Here is a 17,670-nt window from a genome sequence, read left to right as displayed (position 1 = left end):
TATAACGATAATTTCTTACTATAGGTCTCTACAGCGCATAGACTCATGCTAGAGTTTCCTTATTTGACTTATTTTACTTTTAGGATTTTTTTTTAAGGATTTAGGAAAATGTCTGCGAGGCTATTGCAATTTGAGAATCATCGGGGGAAAAGAATTTTAAGTTTCGAAGCATAAATGTGTATTAACCAGTAAAAAATCAAGAATAGTTGTAAGCAGAATCTCAAGTTTATACTTGTTTAAAACATCTCTAATAAAATTCGTCCAATTTAATACGCCACAAGCCGTACAAGAGACTCCATTAGGTAAAAACTGTTGTAACGAAGTCATATGCGCTAAAGAAAAACCAGTATATTTTAATCCTAGGGTAATGACATGTCATTATAGCGATACTTTATAGGATCAATAGAACCATTAATAAAAATGTTTTTTTTTTGTTAAAACGATTTCATTTATTCTATTGATATTATTATTATTATTGATATAATTTTAATCAAGACTTTAATCATACATAGGGTAACGCTTTATATAGAAGGGATCATATATTTTTTATCACCTTTACTTACCGCTGACACTGAAATGGAAGAACCACAAGGTTCCTGGACCAGCAGAATGGTCATCATTCAAGTTCACATCTGAAGCGTTCGCCCACTCAAAACGCACAATAACACCCCTTATACTAACGCGAAATTATTAATAGTGTTTCGTCAACACCTGTTCGAATTATGTCGTATAACACAAATTGATTTTCCATGTTGACTTTGTGTCTTCCTCCCACGCATAGATTTATATGGGAGTAAATGATATTATTAACGGCGCAGTACCTCAGTAAATTCTAGTAGCACGAACAATAATGTTTCCGCTGTTCCATTGCCATATGATATCTATAAGACACTGTCGCAGTTGTTCATTACATGAACTTCAGCCATTTCGCTGCCAGAAACATACGATCTCTATAGAATATTGTCCCAAAGTCAGCGAATTAGAAGATCAACGGTGGAATCTTAGCAGGATGATACTCCGCTGTTCACATTACCCAAAGAAAATCATCCGTTGTTCATAATCTGATTTCAGGGTTCGTCACCAAGTATCTCGCGAAAAAATTAATTTTAATGGAATATTTAAATAGTATATTTAAATAGCATATGTAGTATTTAAATAGAATATTAAGTATTCGCAATTATAGATCAGTGCTCTTTCTTATAGAGAAACCATCTCTCCCATACATGCGCCATACTTGACACTCGACAACAGCAAACCATCGACATGGAGATCCCACATATACGCTATTCTACTTCGACACATCCTGGAAGTATTTCAGGCGGGTCGTCTGGCAGGCGGCTTAATATTTGCGCGCTGTGCAATTCACTACATACAAACGTTGTGCTATATGAATATGTTGCACGGTAGCCCTAAACCAAAGTTCAAGCTGTAACTTGTACAATATTTCGGTCAACTCACTATATTTTTCTTATAGAATTGTTTTTGCGATGGATTTGGCACGAGTAAACAATTGCCTTGGTTTGATTGTAATTACTATTCTTTAAACAAAAACATTAATTATAATAATATAATCTGCCAGAAGAAAATTTTTTTTACGTAACTTTATAAAGTTCTTAGAAGTGATTTCTAATTAACCAAGCTTTCTTATGGATTGCTTTAGGTATCTAAAAAGAGTTTTGGGAGGGTATCTCACGTTACTTAACTCTACCAAAATTTTCACTCAAAGAAAAAACCTCGTATAAGTACTGCATTAACAGCTACGCAATGTTATGCCAGTTGATTATTCGAAATATCGTCGAGCACTTAAAACCATTGAATCGACTGTTAGAATGATGCATAACATGCACTCAACCTCCAGCGCTGTGCCTGAGCATATAATACAGCAATGTAATAAATAAATATACCTAGTTCCCTTCGAGAAAAAAAGCTATGCGACTTGCATCGCAGAGTGATGAATTTCATACATCCAAGAATACTTTATAAATAATTTTAAACTTAACTCTTCTGCCCTTCCTAAATAAATACAACTTAAAAAATAAATAAATTATGCTTAGTTGACTTAATTGTAGCAAATGCTCTGGAAAGTAAATTCCGAGTCACATATGGCCACTTATAATTTTTTTTGCACAGCAGTACAAAGGAATACCTCGAAGTTGCGTGCAGTGCACGGTAAAAGTATTCGATTAATCTTATTCTATTCCTACGGACAAAGTAGCTTGAATGATAGGGCAGAGAATAATTTATTACAAACAAAACAATACTTTACAAAAACAAGTATTGCATACAACTTTTCGGTAAAAATGGAATGCGCAGCAATATTTATTTATGAAGTAAATATAGATATTATTTTAATGACAAACCAAGAGTATTCGCTGTTTCATCATCTTTCGCATCAATCCCAACATTCAGCTAGCATAATACAACGACCAGCTGAATGACGAAAGATCTCTAGAGATATCATACAAAAATGTAGGCCGGTTGCCCCAAGCACTTGTATTTTATTATTTTTGTGTTGTGTGGTAGCCACCACATATTGCAATGAAAAAAGTCAATAAATTTCTACAGTTCTCGGAAATTAATTTTTATACCATAGGCCAAGCACCAGAGTATCTGGGGGTTAGGTTACGAGAAAGCTATTTAGCGCAAAGATGGAACCAGGGTGATTGCTGTGTAAGCAAAAGTTAAAAAGTAAAGAAGAATGAGGGTCTTCCGAGGAAAACACAGCGGATGCTTTTTGAATAGGTAAATTCCTGTCCACATCGATCCTTGCAGCCATAGCTTCAGGTACAATGCTACCATGGGATGTTATGGTTGAGGAACGAAAAAAAGCGGGGAACAGACACCTGTCCAAGAAGAGGGTACAACACGCAAGCGGGACTGTGACGCTGAGACACGCTGAAAAGTTTGAGCAGCAAGAGTAGGCAAACGTAACAAAGGTCGTTGCCTGAAGTACGACGTTGATATGAAGGTCAAAGAGTACTACGGAAAGAACTTCCGAGGAACGACATAGAACTCAACGCAAGCCCTCGTTAGCTACTAATGTTTTCAAGAGTCCTTCGCAGAAAAAGAAAGGCGCCAAGTGGCTCATATATAGAATGCGACGGCGACGTGTGAGATTAAAAAAACTGGACCTTTGTGTAGGACAGACGGTAAGCTAATAGTATGTTTCAAGGTAGAAAGTTGAACAGTAATCTTTGAAACGTATAAGTACAATGGGTGCTTCAGTTAGTAGACGCTGGCCAAAATACCACATAACTGTGGCAAGCGCTCAGAAGTCAACGCCGGTGTTTATCATGCATGCGGCACCACTTCGGGGTTCGGTACTACTACGGGGTGATAAATTATTTTTCATAAAAAAACCCTCTTGGCTAAATATATAGGTGAGGTGTAAAGTTCACATAGAATAATAATGAAGAAAGCTTTCGCTCGCTGACATAAAATTTACATCAAAATATTTTAGTACCGTGAAGTTCTTGTTAAAACTCTTCAATTTTGAACGCTGGAAGCCAAGCGACATTTTCGAAAGGTTAGAGTGCTCTAATACACTGTAATTTAAATCAATTTGGCCAATACACCCCCTAAAAAGAAAATATGCGAACCATTGCACCAATGGTGGCATTTATTGTTCAGTTACTTCCAACTAGCAATTTCACAGTTTCAAGCGCATTTTCAAGCTTATTTTTGTGCTAAGAGAACGTTCAAACGCAAAACTTCGATACTTTGAGAACTGAAAAATAATTTGAAGTACGAACTAACCGTGAGTGGCTAGTGAATTTGCAAACAAAGATATTAGATACAAAACTAAGCTTTGACCATGAAGTCGTGGATAAGTGCTTAAGATTCTAATCCAGCTTATATTACACTATGCGATGCGTGGATTTAACCACCGAATACGAAACAAAAGGTTTTTATTCAAGGAACCCAACCTTCAATTGCCGATTATGCGATAGCCAGTGGTCGTCATGCTATTTTTTGATGATTATAGAAACTATATTGTACTTATCGTGCTCTCGTTCAATTTCATGTTAGTGTTTTCTGTGTACATTTGACTTGAAAATGTTTTTAGCGAAGAAATAAAATCGAAGTTTACGTCACTTTTGATTTATGCCTAGATAATACCTTAAAATATATTTATAGTACTGTTATCTAGGAAACGTCGCCGTACTTTACCCAGGAAAAATTAATTTTCCGTAGTGCCAGGAGTTGGAAAAATATAGCACAGTTTTTGATAGCAATTTCCAACCTCTACACTCAGCCAACCATGTAATGAAAATGTTAAGTAGAATTCATAAGCTTGACGTTACAATTTGAGAGTAAAAAATAGACAAAAATGTGCTGTTTAAGGTGAGGCAACTTATACTTTAATTCATTTTGTGTTCCGCCCTTTGGACAGCCACAGGGGTAAATACATTAAGAAAAAATATCTGTTTCGATAAAACAACTTTTTCAAAGCTAATATTTAAATAATGACACCTTGAATCAATATTCTTAATAAACAATATTATCAAAAAATAATTAAAGAATAAAAGAAAATTCTCAAATTATGACAAATGGATATGCCATTGTTACACGTATTGTCAAGTTGTGAGCCTAAAATGGCGCCACTAGTGGTAGTGATCGCCATTTCGAACTGAAATGTCGAAATCTTACTACGCGTAAAGCCTGTTTTTAATTGCGTCGCTATCGAAAAAAAAGTGTAAAACTCCGGCGTTTATCTCTATATGCAAACAAAAAATTGCGGCCAGAAGAGTTCAAGAAAATTCACTTTCTACATGGTCTATAAATGCTGAGAATCTCTATCTAACAGAACGGTAATCTAGGGATTCGCGCTCAGTCAGAGTAGGAACATATTCTTACGGGCTTATGGTGGGCATGTGCGGTAAAAAAAACTAATTATTCGTTGAAGAAAACGACAAGCTAATTACAGCGGACGCAAGAAATTCTTCATCGGAATATGCTGCACGAAGTGCGCGGCAATTATAAATGCCCTTAGTTACCCAAAATTCATAGTCGATGTTATTTCGAGTTCTTACCCAGCTTTAAAGAGTGCAAGGGGAAACTCCTATATGTTAGGTTACAAAACACACAACAAAAAATATTTCTTATGGGCCAGAAATAAATTTAGAAGAAAAACACAAAAATGTGTACCTAATGATATTAGTAGTCAGATTGAGAGTCTAAAGGTTATTTTTTAAAAACGAATATGTCGGATACCTTACAAAAATTTCAGGTCCGCTTTTTATATAAAAATTCGGAGCTCAGTAGCAAAAGTTAAGAGATGTTCTCATAAAGTTGTTCTGTAAAGCAGTTTGGAACAAGAAATTTTTTATTCTTTCTCAATGAGAAAATTATACTGCTGGTACAAAGCTCAATCGAAAAAAGACTACTGGTCCGTCCACTATTTTAGCACCGATAAACATTTATAATCTGGCTCGCTCTTAACATTTTTTTCATATACATTTGGAAACTGAATTAAAACGTACTTAAAAAATACCCGCTAAAATATTTAGTGCTATGAGTTTTATTGTTGATAAAATACTTACAGCATCCTATGAACTCCGTCTCGCCAGTAGAGTCGTTTCCGTATTTCTTCACTTGTAATAAATCAACAAACGGGGAATTTTTTCTTTTTTCTATTTTATCTTATATATTGATTAGGTGCGTTTTATGGCATTACTTGAAAAATGCGATTAGGTACAGAGAGGATTAGAAGATTGATCAAGAAGCAACTATTTATATTTTATCAAGATTTTCATGTCTTTGATTTAGAAAGGTTGGTAGAAAAAATATCCTCGACACAGAGTATCTAATGTAATTAAAAATAAAAGTTATTCGAGCTGAGTTTAAAGTATACTTTCACATGGCTAATAGAGGTTACAGTGAAATCTCCCAAGAGACATAAATTTACTACGATATATTTGTACGTAAAGCCTCATATACGAGGTATCATAGAATACTGCAGAAAACAGATGTTGGATTTGCATATTTTGATAAGCGTATAAGTGCAGTTTATTTACAAATGTTGTGGCTTATTTTTGACTGCAATGGGATTAGTACCTGACGTAGTTAAATTTCTATTAATTCAGACCTCAAAGCCCCACGTGGATGGAAAAGCGATACAAATCCATTACCTGCCACCATTAGGAGTTAGCACAATAAACCGCCATAAAGACTACAGACAGAACAACATATCTACAGGTAGGAAAAATTCAAATATTATTTTTAAAAAGTGACAAGAGAAATATATAACACAAATAACAAAGCAAGAACAGCAACATCAGTCAGCCGATTTTGATTTAATAAATACTTATTTATCAGTAAGAAAATATGTTTTACGGCTTGTACATACAGTCCGAAATATTTGACGCATTATGTCTTACTCTTTCTGACCCTCAACGGAAAGGAAAAGAAGCTTATTTCGCTAATGTAGGCGTTAAGGATCCTTCTTTACACTGTAAAAACCTTTTATCTAAAAGGACCTTGCTTACAACTACAGTGTCAATATATCAGGATATCTTTAGAGGAGAGGGTAGATTTTTATGTATATCTTCGTTGGCAATGTGTTGTGACAGTTTATCTTTGCACATTCTTTATCTAAGGAGTTTTACAGGTAGGTAAATTAATTCATTAGAGGTTTCAAATGACGCACTTAGATGCACTCATTGCAATTAGCTGAATACGATGAACTTCTGAACCTGAATTCAAAACCTGTTATGTACAAAGCAGTTAGATAATAGCTGATTGTCATCATAGTAAACACCAATGACACTTCAAGTAGTCCTAACGTTCGCACGTTTTGGAAAATTGTATTTATGGTTAGATAAGCACTTCTCTGCTTGAACATTCAATAGAGTCTAACAAGTTGGTTCTCGTGGTTTAGAAAGACCGACAAAGAAGAAGTCTGAACCCTCGTGCAAGTTTTTCTCGATTGCAAGTAATTAGCTTTACGTATGTGAACTACAGTGCGTCTGCGAACCAACTTATTTGTTGTAAAAGTCAATCCAATATAGCGAACGTATTATTTCTGTATTTTCAGTAAGATATTAAAAAAATCCTTTTCACACCTGTTGTATACTAAAATCTTCAGCAGTAGTTCAGTAATTAAAATCAATCCAAAAAACGCTTAAATGGTTGCTATAGACTAAAATTAGGAATAACATCGATTCACGTAATAAGAAGGAATAAAATAAGTAAAGACAACTGTTTTAAAAAAGCGCCTCGTATTTGTGGATACAATTGTCACTCAATTGTAGAAGTAAATATCCTTAAATTAACGAAGTAGAGAAAATAAAGCTAGTTTCTTTAATCAAACGACAGTAGAAATTTCGCCTCTGCCGTAATTGCTAATAAACTAGATATAACGCATTATAACAGCAAGAGAATTCTATAACTATTTATTCATTGTCGAGGGGCAGACGAATTTATTATTATTTTTATAGAAGAATAGTTAAGAATATTAAGATATTTATCAATAAAAATAAATAGCCCAAATACAGGTCTTTTTTTATATATATACATACCATACTGCGAGTTCTGGCACCACACCATTAGCAAAGATTGTATTAGGTATACGATTTTGCACAGTAAGCGTAATAATAATAATGATACTAGTATAAGATGATCTATTATTCTAAAGAAAAACTGCCCCTTCCCCGTTTTATAACGATTTTTGTTCACCTAAAGCATTTGTAACATAGCTGTTGGATTTTCTATTGGTTCTTCCATTTCGATCATTGAAAATGATTTCAATAAAATTATCATCTAGCCAAACAAACCTTTTGTTTCTGAATACAAAGGCTAAATTGGTCACTGAATTGTAACGAAAAAGAAAACCGAAGCAAACATTTGCTTAAAGCAAATATTTAATCAGATATATTTTCTTATATTTGCCCACAGGGCCTTCCTCAAATATTTTTACACGTGATTTCATAGGATCAAATAAAACGCCCGTATCTAGAACCGTACTGGTCATTGAGGACCAACCTCTCGTTTTTCTCTACCTAAATTTCGTATGGGCATTATTATTACTAGATTCGGCATGGTGTTTCTGGTGATCACAATACAAGAAGGACAAACCCACTCCTCCATGATCAAAAAGTTTTTATATCTGTACTTATGCTAAAACTGATAGAAGATAAAAGAAAATAAGAATTCATATATGAAAAGCTTAGATGCAACCAAAATCTATAACAATAGGTTACGCAACACCTTTTGACTATCGAGCACTAGTTATGTAAATTCTATGCAAAATGTCTATTACGCATAAATGACTATTCGTCTTTTTATTTTACCCGTGTTATCGTAGTGTTAATATAGTGAAACTGATAACCTTCCCGATACACCTTCTTGATAAAACAATGATGGTTAATATGATACTGAGTCAAACACACACAAGAGAAATATACTAGCATATTACCTGCTAAATAATAATACATTTTACTGTATAGTCAATAAAAAGTATATGTAACTTTCGCTGACGTTTACGATACTACGGTTAAGTATGTATCAAGATGGTTGTCTTCAAAAGGAAGATTAGCATACGTCGTTTTGACGCTTAAACCGCTCCATTTGTTTTTTTTTGTTTCTCAAAACTGATTTTTTTTCTCCATTTATAGTGTAAATAGAGGAACGGCAAACTGCTAGCTCAGGCTCATAGCTAAAGCAATTGGATATAGCTCTTGAATCACTTCTTAATTCAAAGATTTAGATTCCTAGCTCTATAATTTTTTTTGCTTTTCATTATAAACATCCTTGGGTTAATGCATGGTTACACTAATTTTAAAAATAATATGAAGCTAATCAAACATGTTGCATGCTATGTCTTATAGGCCCGGTGGAATATGCATAGATATGCAACATTAATATTGTAGTATCATTAAATTATTTGTGTAGGTTAGCGTTATTTATGAGTGAGCTAGTTTTCTAACAAGCAGAATTTTTTTTTACATATATTCTATCAATGGAAAAAAATATCCGGCAATCTTTATTACGGAATATCTTAGTGTGGACACTGGTATTCTGACGTATTAGCAGTCCATTTGGGAAACAAACCGCATTCCCCTCTGTAACAAGTTATCTGGGCAATTAACTTGGCGATTATTTTGGGTATAAACTTCCAAACTTGTAGTATTCTTTTGGATTCCTGAATGGCGATATAATCAAACTCATCTGATATTCCGATCCAATGGTGCATTATTGTTGGTCACCGTTTTCTAATAATAATAACTCAAAACCATCAAGAGCGGCAGAACGGTCATGGTGTAGTAATCGAGAAGTAGAAAAAAGGTAAAACCCATGTATTAACGAATGTATGTGTCAAAACGGGCTATTTTAAAAACACAAAAATAAGTTGGCAAGTTGCGTAAACATTTTTTGTTTTATAGCAAAATTTTATTTATTCTTTTCATCAGGGAACTTTATGCATTTTCACAACACATAAAAGTAACAAAGATATTTTTAAAAAATTAAAGGTTCCGAAAATGTAACGAGTTCTTCGTTGCGGATAGAAATACATTAAATCGTGTTCATTTCTGCCTTCGTTCCTCTTCGGTGAAGAAATGGAAAACGACTTAGGTAGTCTCTACTAAAATCTACCGAAGTAGATAATAACCACTTAACAAAATACAACAATTTTCTCTATTAGTTTACTGTATGTGTACTTCACGTAAAGCCTTTTGGTCTGAACCTCTTAATCTACAGCGTTTAATCGCGTGTTTCAGGGTTAGGAGTAAGCGAGAGGAACTTTTAAGGCGCTTATAATTGAAATATTATTGAGGATGAAAATCTTAGTGAAGCTCAATTTCAACCTTTTTTAAGGAATCGATGTTGACATTTAATATTGGATTGGAGATCGATTCCATAGAAAGAAGACTCATATGCTGAATTAAAAAAAAAAAACTTGAGGTGTGGGTCCTTTCTGAAAGCAAAATTACTACCTCGTTCAATCAAATGTTAGGAAATTAGGTAACAATATAATGATACTGTTTCACTATAGATCTCTCCTACAGATAAACGTACTGACCCAAGACAGAACCTGCTTACTTACTGCACATAAAACTATATTTTACTGGAGTACTATACAAAATCCGCAACTACGCTGAATGTTACTAGAAAATTTCCGAAGAAAAAGAAATTCTTCAAGTTTTAGAAGTCAAGCATCGATCGCAAATTGAAAAACTAAATAGTTATAAGTAGAATCTCTAGTTTATACTTCCTTAAAACATCTCTAATAAAATTCTTCCAATTCAAGACGCCGCAGGCCGTGCAAAAGACTCCATTAAGTGAAAACTGTTTTAAAACATGTAATGAAGTCATATGCGCTAAAGAAAAACAAGTATATTTTAATCCTAGGGTAATGACATGTCATTATAGGGATACTTTATAGGATCAATAGAACCATTAATAAAAATATTTTTTTTTGTTAAAACGATTTCAATTATTCTATTGCTTATCCAATTTTAATCAAGACTTTAATCATACATAGGGTAACGCTTTATATAGAAGGGATCATATATTTTTTATCATCTTTACTTACCGCTGACACTGAAATGGAAGAACCACAAGGTTCCTGGACCAGCAGAATGGTCATCATTCAAGTTTACATCTGAAGGGTTCGTCCACTCAAAATGCACAATGACACCCTTTACACTAACGCGAAATTATTAAGTGTTTCATCAACACCTGTTCGAATTATGTCGTAGTATAATACAAATTGATTTTCCATGTTGACTTTCTGTCTTCTTCCCACGCATAGATTTAGATGGGAATAAATGTTTTCATTAACGGCGCAGTACCTCAGTAAATTCTAGCAGCACGAACAGTAATGCCTTCGCTGTTCCATTGCCATATGATATCTATAAGACATTGTCGCAGTTGTTCATTACATGAACTTCAGGCATTTTACTGCCAGAAACATATGATCTCCATAGAATATTGTCCCAAACTCAGCGAATTAGAAGATCAACAGTGGAATCTTAGCAGGATGATACTCCGCTGTTCACATTATCCAAATAAAATCACCCGTTGCTTCATAGTCTGATTTCAGGGTTCGTCGCAAAGTAACTCGCAAAAAAAAATTTTTAATGCAATATTTAAATAGTATCACTTAAGTGTTTGCAATTATAGATCAGTGCTGTTTCTTATCAAGAAACCATCTCTCCCATAATGCGCCATACTTGACACTCGCAAACCATCGACATGGAGATCCCAGATATACGCTATTTTACTTCGACACATCCTGGAAGTATTTCAGGCGGGTCGTCTGGCAGGCGGCTTAATATTTGCGCGCTGTGCAATTCACTACATACAAACGTTGTGCTATATGAATATGTTGCACGGCAGGCCTAACCCAAAGTTCAAGCTGTAACTAGTACAATATTTCGGTCAACTCACTATATTTTTCTCATAGAATTGTTTTTGCGATGGATTTGGCACGAGTAAACAATTGTCTTAGTTTGATTGTAATTATTATCCTTTAAACAAAGACATTAATAATATAACTAAAAACTCTATAAGAGTTTTTTAGAAATGACTTCTAATTAACCTAGCTTTCTTATGGATTGCTTCAGGCATCTAAAAAGAGTTTTGGGAGGGTATTTCGCGTTATTTAACTCTACCAGGACTTTCATTTAAAGAAAAAAACCTCATATTAGAACTGCATTAACAGCTACGCAATAAACGAATGTTATGCCAATCGATTATCCGAAATATCGTCGAACACTTAAAATCATTGAATCGACTGTTAAAATGTTGCATAGCATGCACGGAATCTCCCGTGCTGTGCCTGAGCACATAGTACAGCAGTGTCATAAACAAATATACCTAATTCCTTTTGAAAAAAAAGAGAGCTGCACGACTTGCACCGCAGAGTAGTGAATTTCATAAATCCAAAAATACTTTATATATAATTTTAAAGTTAATTCTTCCGTGCTTTCTCGGAATAAATAAATAAATTATGCCTGGTTTCCTTAATTATGGTAAATGCCCTGAAAAGTAAATTCCGAGTCATACATGGCCACTTATAATTTTTCTACAGCAGTAAAAAAATATCTCGAAGTTGTGTGCAATGTATGGTAAAAGTATTCGATCGATTCTATTGTTACAGACGAAGTGGTTGGAATGATAGGACAGAGAATAATTTATTTATAAAAACAAGTATTGCATACAACTTTTCGGTAAAAATGGAGTGCGCAGCAATATTTATTTATGACGTAAATATAGATATTATTTTAATGACAAACCAAGAGTATTCGTTTCATCATCTTTCGCATCAATCCCAACATTCAGCTAGCATAATACGACGACCAGTCGAATGACGAAAGACCTCTAGAGGTATCATACAAACATATAGATCGGTCGTTCTAAGCACTTGTATTCTGTTATTCTTATGTTGTATGGTGGACAGTACATATTGCAACGAAAAAAGCCAATGAATTTCTAAAGTTTTCAGAAATTAATATTTATACCGTAGGCCAAGCAGCAGAGTATCTCGGGGTCAAGTTACGAGAAAGCTATTTGTCGCAAAAATGAAATCAGCACGATTGCCGTCTACGAAAAACCAAAACTCAAGAAGAATAAGGGTCTTCCGAGGAAAACACTGTGGGTGTTTTTTGAATAGGTAAAGGATTTCTGTTTACGTTGACCCTTGTACCCATGGCTTCAGATACGAGCTTACCATGAGATGTCACAGTCGAAAAAAACGAGAAGAAATGTGGAATAGACACCTGTCCAAAAAGAGGGTAGGGCGAACACGCTACGAAGTTTGTGCAGCAGGAGCGAGCAAACGCAACAAAAGTCGCTGCCTGAACTACGACGTTGATATGGGGATGAAAGAGTACTACATAGCACTTAACGCAAGCTCTCGTTAGCCACTGATGGTTTCAAGAGTCCTTCGTAAAAAGGAAAAGGCGCCAAGTGACTCATACATAGAATGCGACGGCGACATGTGAAATAAAAAAACAGGACCATTGTTTAGGACTGACGCTGAGGTAGTAGTATGTTTCAAGGTAAAGAGAGGTGAGCAGTAATCTTTGAAATGTATAGGTACACCGGGTGCTTCAGTTAGTGGACGCTGGCTAAAACCCTACATAACTGTGGCAAGTGCTCAAAAGTCAACCCAGTGTTTATCATGCATGCGGTACCACTTCTGCAAAAGTTGTAGAACATTTTTCATAAAAAACCCTTTTGACTAGATATATAGTTGAAGTGGAAAGTTCACACAGAACAATAATAACGAAAGCCTTCGCTCGTTGACATAAAAGTTATATTAACGTAATATGATGGAGACTCCGTGTTTTATTTTAGTACCACGAAGTTTCTGTTAAAACTCCTTCATCTTGAACGTTGGCAGCCAAGCGACATTTTCAAAAAGCTATGGTATTCTAATACACTGTATTTTAAATCAATTTGGCCAATACACTCGTTGAAAAGAAGGTATGCGAATCATTGCACCAATACTAGCACTGATTTTTCAGTTACTTCTAACTAGCAATTTCACACGTACGGCTTTGCGCACTTTCAAGCGTTATTTTGGTGCTAAGAGAAAGTTCAAATGCAAAATTTTGATACTCTGAGAATCGAAAAGTAATTCGAAGCTAACACGAACTTACCAAGAGTAGCTAGTGAATTTGCAGACAAAGATATTAGATACAAAACTAATGTTTAACCATGAAGTCGTGGATATGTGCTTAAAATTCTAAGTCAACTTATACTACACTATGCGATGCGTGGATTCCACCATCGAATCCGAAAAAACAGGTTTTTATCACGGGATTCGACTTCCGCTTGCCGATTATGCGAAGTCATCATGCCATTTTTTCATGATTATGGAAACTGTATTGTGCTAATCATGCTCTCATTTAATTTCATGTTAGTGTCTTGCGTGCATATTTAACTTGGTTAATAGAAAATGTTTTTAGTGAGAAAATAAAATCGAAGGTGATGCCAATTTTAATTTGTGTTTATATAATAACTTGAAATATATTTGTAGTACTTTTATATATGTATACTTTTATATACTTTTATATATATATTTTCGTAAGTTTGACGTTACAATTTGAGAGTAAAAAATAAACAAGAATGTGCTGTTTAAGGAGAAGCAACTTATACTCTAATTCATTTTGTGTTCCATTGTTTGGGCAATTACAGTGGTAAGCACATTGAGAAAAAAGATCTATTTAGATAAGACAATTTTTTCAAAATTAATACTTAAATAATGCTACCTTGAAAACAGTATTTTTAATAAACAATATGATCAAAGAATAATGAAAGAATAGAAAAAACTCTCAAATTATGACAAATGAATATGTCATTATTACACGGATTGTCAAGTTGTGGACCTAAAACATAACCCCACTAGTGGTAACGATCGCTGTTTTGAACCGAGTTGTTGGAATCTTACTACGCGTAAAACTCGTCTTAAATTTTGTCACTATCGAAAAAGGTGTAAGACTGCGGCGCACATTCTTGTTAAAACAACGATAATTGTTATGATATTAAGTCAAAACATATAAGAAATGATTCCCTCACTGTGAAGTACATGCCAATAGAAACATACTAGCATAAACATAAAGTACACATACTTTATTGTATTATAAAATTTGTATATGTATATATTTATATGTGTTTGCTTGCTAACATTTACGGTACTACAATTAAGTGTGTATACAGATGGCTACCTTCAAGAGGAAAATTAGCGTACGTAGTTTAAACTCTTAAACCGCTCCATTCAGTTGTTTGTTTTCTAAAAGCTGACCTTTTTCTCAGTTTATAATGTACATAGAGGGACTGCAAAACTGCTTGCTCAAACTCATAGTTAAAGTAATCACTTTTTTCTTAAGAACTTTAAATAAGCAGACTTCCAGTACTTTAACTAGATACGTCTAATAGACCTTTTTCTGAATAGTAAAATCACAGGTAATTAGTCACTATTCACTTAGATATCGATGTGAATTTATTACGCGATAAGTTATGATAAACGAGCAAAGATACAAAGTAAGACATAAAATATGGTTGTGCAATATGTGGTACAATCTATATACTGAGTTTATCATAGGACTTGAAAATATAAGCCAAGATACGAAAGATCGTGGAAAATGTTAGGATTTTTCAGTCCTACTATTACTACATACTGGTTGTATTTTTATGACATTTTAATACCTCTAACATTTAGTAGCGTTTAATACAAGTAAAACCATACTATCATTGAAATTCCGTAACGTTTGTAAAGTTTTGTATTTTTGTATTCCTTTATAATTGCCGTAAAGCAGAGCTTGCTATTTTACTAATTTTTTTAATTTTATTTTTGCAAACGTTTACTTTTTATGCTAACTTTATACGTTCAAATTGCAAACCTTGATTATTGGTATTATTTTTATTAAGTTCAAAATATCTATTGAGATTTCGTGCTTTTTTAAACTTTGATATATATGAATAACTTCAATTTTGGCTTTGTTCATTGTTTCATCTTGTATATGTTGAGTAAATTTAGAGAAATCTAATTAAATATTAAATCTGTTAGTGTTTTATTATTTTGTACAACAAACAGAAATAACTTTGTCGATATCATAAACACGGTGTTAGTTTCATTGAATTTTGTAGTTTTTCAAGTCTCTATAAATACTTAATTTTTGCTAAAAGTTCTTACTTAATGTATATATCTCTGTATAGATATTTATTGCATGGGCTTAAAATTCAAATTATAGAGAACCTGAGCTATACTTCAGGCGTAAATTTAACACCCAAACCTCTGTACTATCAAGAAATCTCTTGGAAATGTAATGGCCTTCACTGCTTTGCTTATTTCTGACAAATCAAAGCTTTCTTAAAATAGATATCGCCTCCCACATAAATCTTTATCAAATATGCCGTTTACAACTTATACTTGAGTAAAATCTAAAAAAAAAAAAAAAAAAGTAATGAAATGCTTCGTAGCCTTCAAATAATTTACAATGTAAGTTACTTTGAAAGAGGCTCTACGCATACATATTTTGAAAAATAATATTTGCGACTTGTTTATCTGTGTAATTTTTCATATACATCATAAAGTATTCCACCATTTCTGCTATTTTTCGATCATCCCTGGTTGGGACTTTTTCTTTTAAAAAATGATCATGCCCTCTAATTAATCTTAATTTCTCCAAATGAATCTTACCTGGAATCTTAGTTGAACAATCACTTTAGATCCTCATAGTAGAATTGTGATACATCATCGCCAAGAAACCATTAACATTTCTATCTTCAGATTCAGAGTTTTTTTTTATCATTACAAGGTACGTACTGAATAGCTATACCAAAATTTTATTCGCATCAGTTCAATAAATACTGATCGTCCAAGATCATTCTACCTTTTCGCAGATCCATTTTTAAATTGAGTGAAAATTGGACAAACCTGTCTTTCTGCGCGAGGCTTGTGTTTAAGCCTCGTCCGTAAGACTTCACTTATGTTTAGGATGAAATCAACAATGAAATGAGTCACGCAAAATCCAAGTATATGCAAGGGAAAACTTTTACGGCATTACTAAAAGAGTACTCTTTCAATCATTAATCATTCGGCTGTACCCGTGAGCGTAGATTCTCTGATTATACCTTTTTGGACTGTTTTTCGTTACAATCTTTATGATTAAATGTTCGTCACCATTTAATGAAACAACGTTTCATACAAACTACTTTATACAATAATACAACGGACATCATTTGCATAGTTTTGCAAAAGCATGTATTCCGTAAAGAAAGTTTTAAACTTACAACTTTTGTACGATTTTCTTTATGTTTTTACTATGATCCATAAGAGGCAGTCGTATAACCGGCGATAAGTCCCATTCAAAATTGCGCTGTTCCACAAAACTCGAGGCGTATATTAGCTTTTGGACAAACGTTTTTATGGTTGAATTATCAGTACGTGTTGTTTGCATTGAGAAAGCTCAGCTGATTTCAAACAAAGGGTACTGATAAGGGGAAGAACGATAAATTATATCTAAAGTAAAAATACCACGCACATCATGATTAGTAAAACAGTTTTATCCTAAAATTATCTACAATTAAATATGATAATATCTACAGATTATTATCAGACACCTCCCACGGCACCCATATAGATGCGCGCCTGTCCATATTTTAATATATATTTTTCATATATTACATAACGTCTTTATACATCATAGGGTAATTTTTCCTGCGTCACCTTTTGATTTCACTGGATTCAAAATACCACGCTGCCTACAATTTATTTACCTTGAAAGTCTAGATTAATTGACACGTAACCCGTTCCTTTTTACACACCATAAAGTGATGTGACTATACGTAGTAAACCAAATCTCATTTTGTTTTCTATCTCAATCTCACATTTTGAGTTTTGGTCATCGAAATTCCCGTGGAGAATATAATAGTTACTGGCTACCACCTACTGTTGAGACCCGACAGCATGCTTAGTCCTTGCCATCGCTATATTGTTTTCCACCCTTTCCCTTTCTGACATTTTTTTTATTGTTTGAATAAAATTTGTTTTCTCTGTACCAATCGAATATGTGCGCTGTAGGCAAACCTATAGGGCTTAAGCTGAATGTAATACCACGATAAATATTGCAATGTTTGCATAAGGAGAATTCTTCTAAGATACGTAGTTTCCTACATCGGTGGGCATATTTAAAAACAAATTAAATCCACTTGGACTTA

The 17,670-nt window shown here is 33.8% G+C and overlaps 1 protein-coding gene across 11 annotated transcripts in view; it reads right to left on the bottom strand.

The window, feature by feature from the left end:
- Neurl4 (neuralized E3 ubiquitin protein ligase 4) overlaps positions 1–17,670 on the bottom strand; it is a 52,934-nt gene that overhangs the window by 18,454 nt on the left and 16,810 nt on the right. Inside the window, exon 1 of one of the 11 annotated variants that reach the window (XM_022789485.2) lies at positions 12,674–12,695. The exons of 8 other annotated variants lie outside the window; for them this stretch is intronic. In XM_022789485.2, coding sequence (XP_022645220.1) covers positions 12,674–12,676 — 3 coding nt within the window. In that variant the 5' untranslated portion in view covers positions 12,677–12,695. Of the gene's footprint in view, positions 1–563; positions 1,239–10,534; positions 11,183–12,673; positions 12,696–17,670 lie in introns of those variants that run through there. 2 more of the 11 variants (XM_022789484.2, XM_022789483.2) reach the window with 2 other exon arrangements.

The sequence above is a fragment of the Varroa destructor genome, unplaced genomic scaffold (genome assembly GCF_002443255.2).
Source record: "Varroa destructor unplaced genomic scaffold, Vdes_3.0 BEIS01000002.1, whole genome shotgun sequence".
In the NCBI taxonomy this organism is placed as follows: Eukaryota; Metazoa; Arthropoda; class Arachnida; order Mesostigmata; family Varroidae; genus Varroa; species Varroa destructor.
Note: the sequence above shows the minus strand (reverse complement) of the source record. Positions and strands in the feature narration are given on the sequence as shown.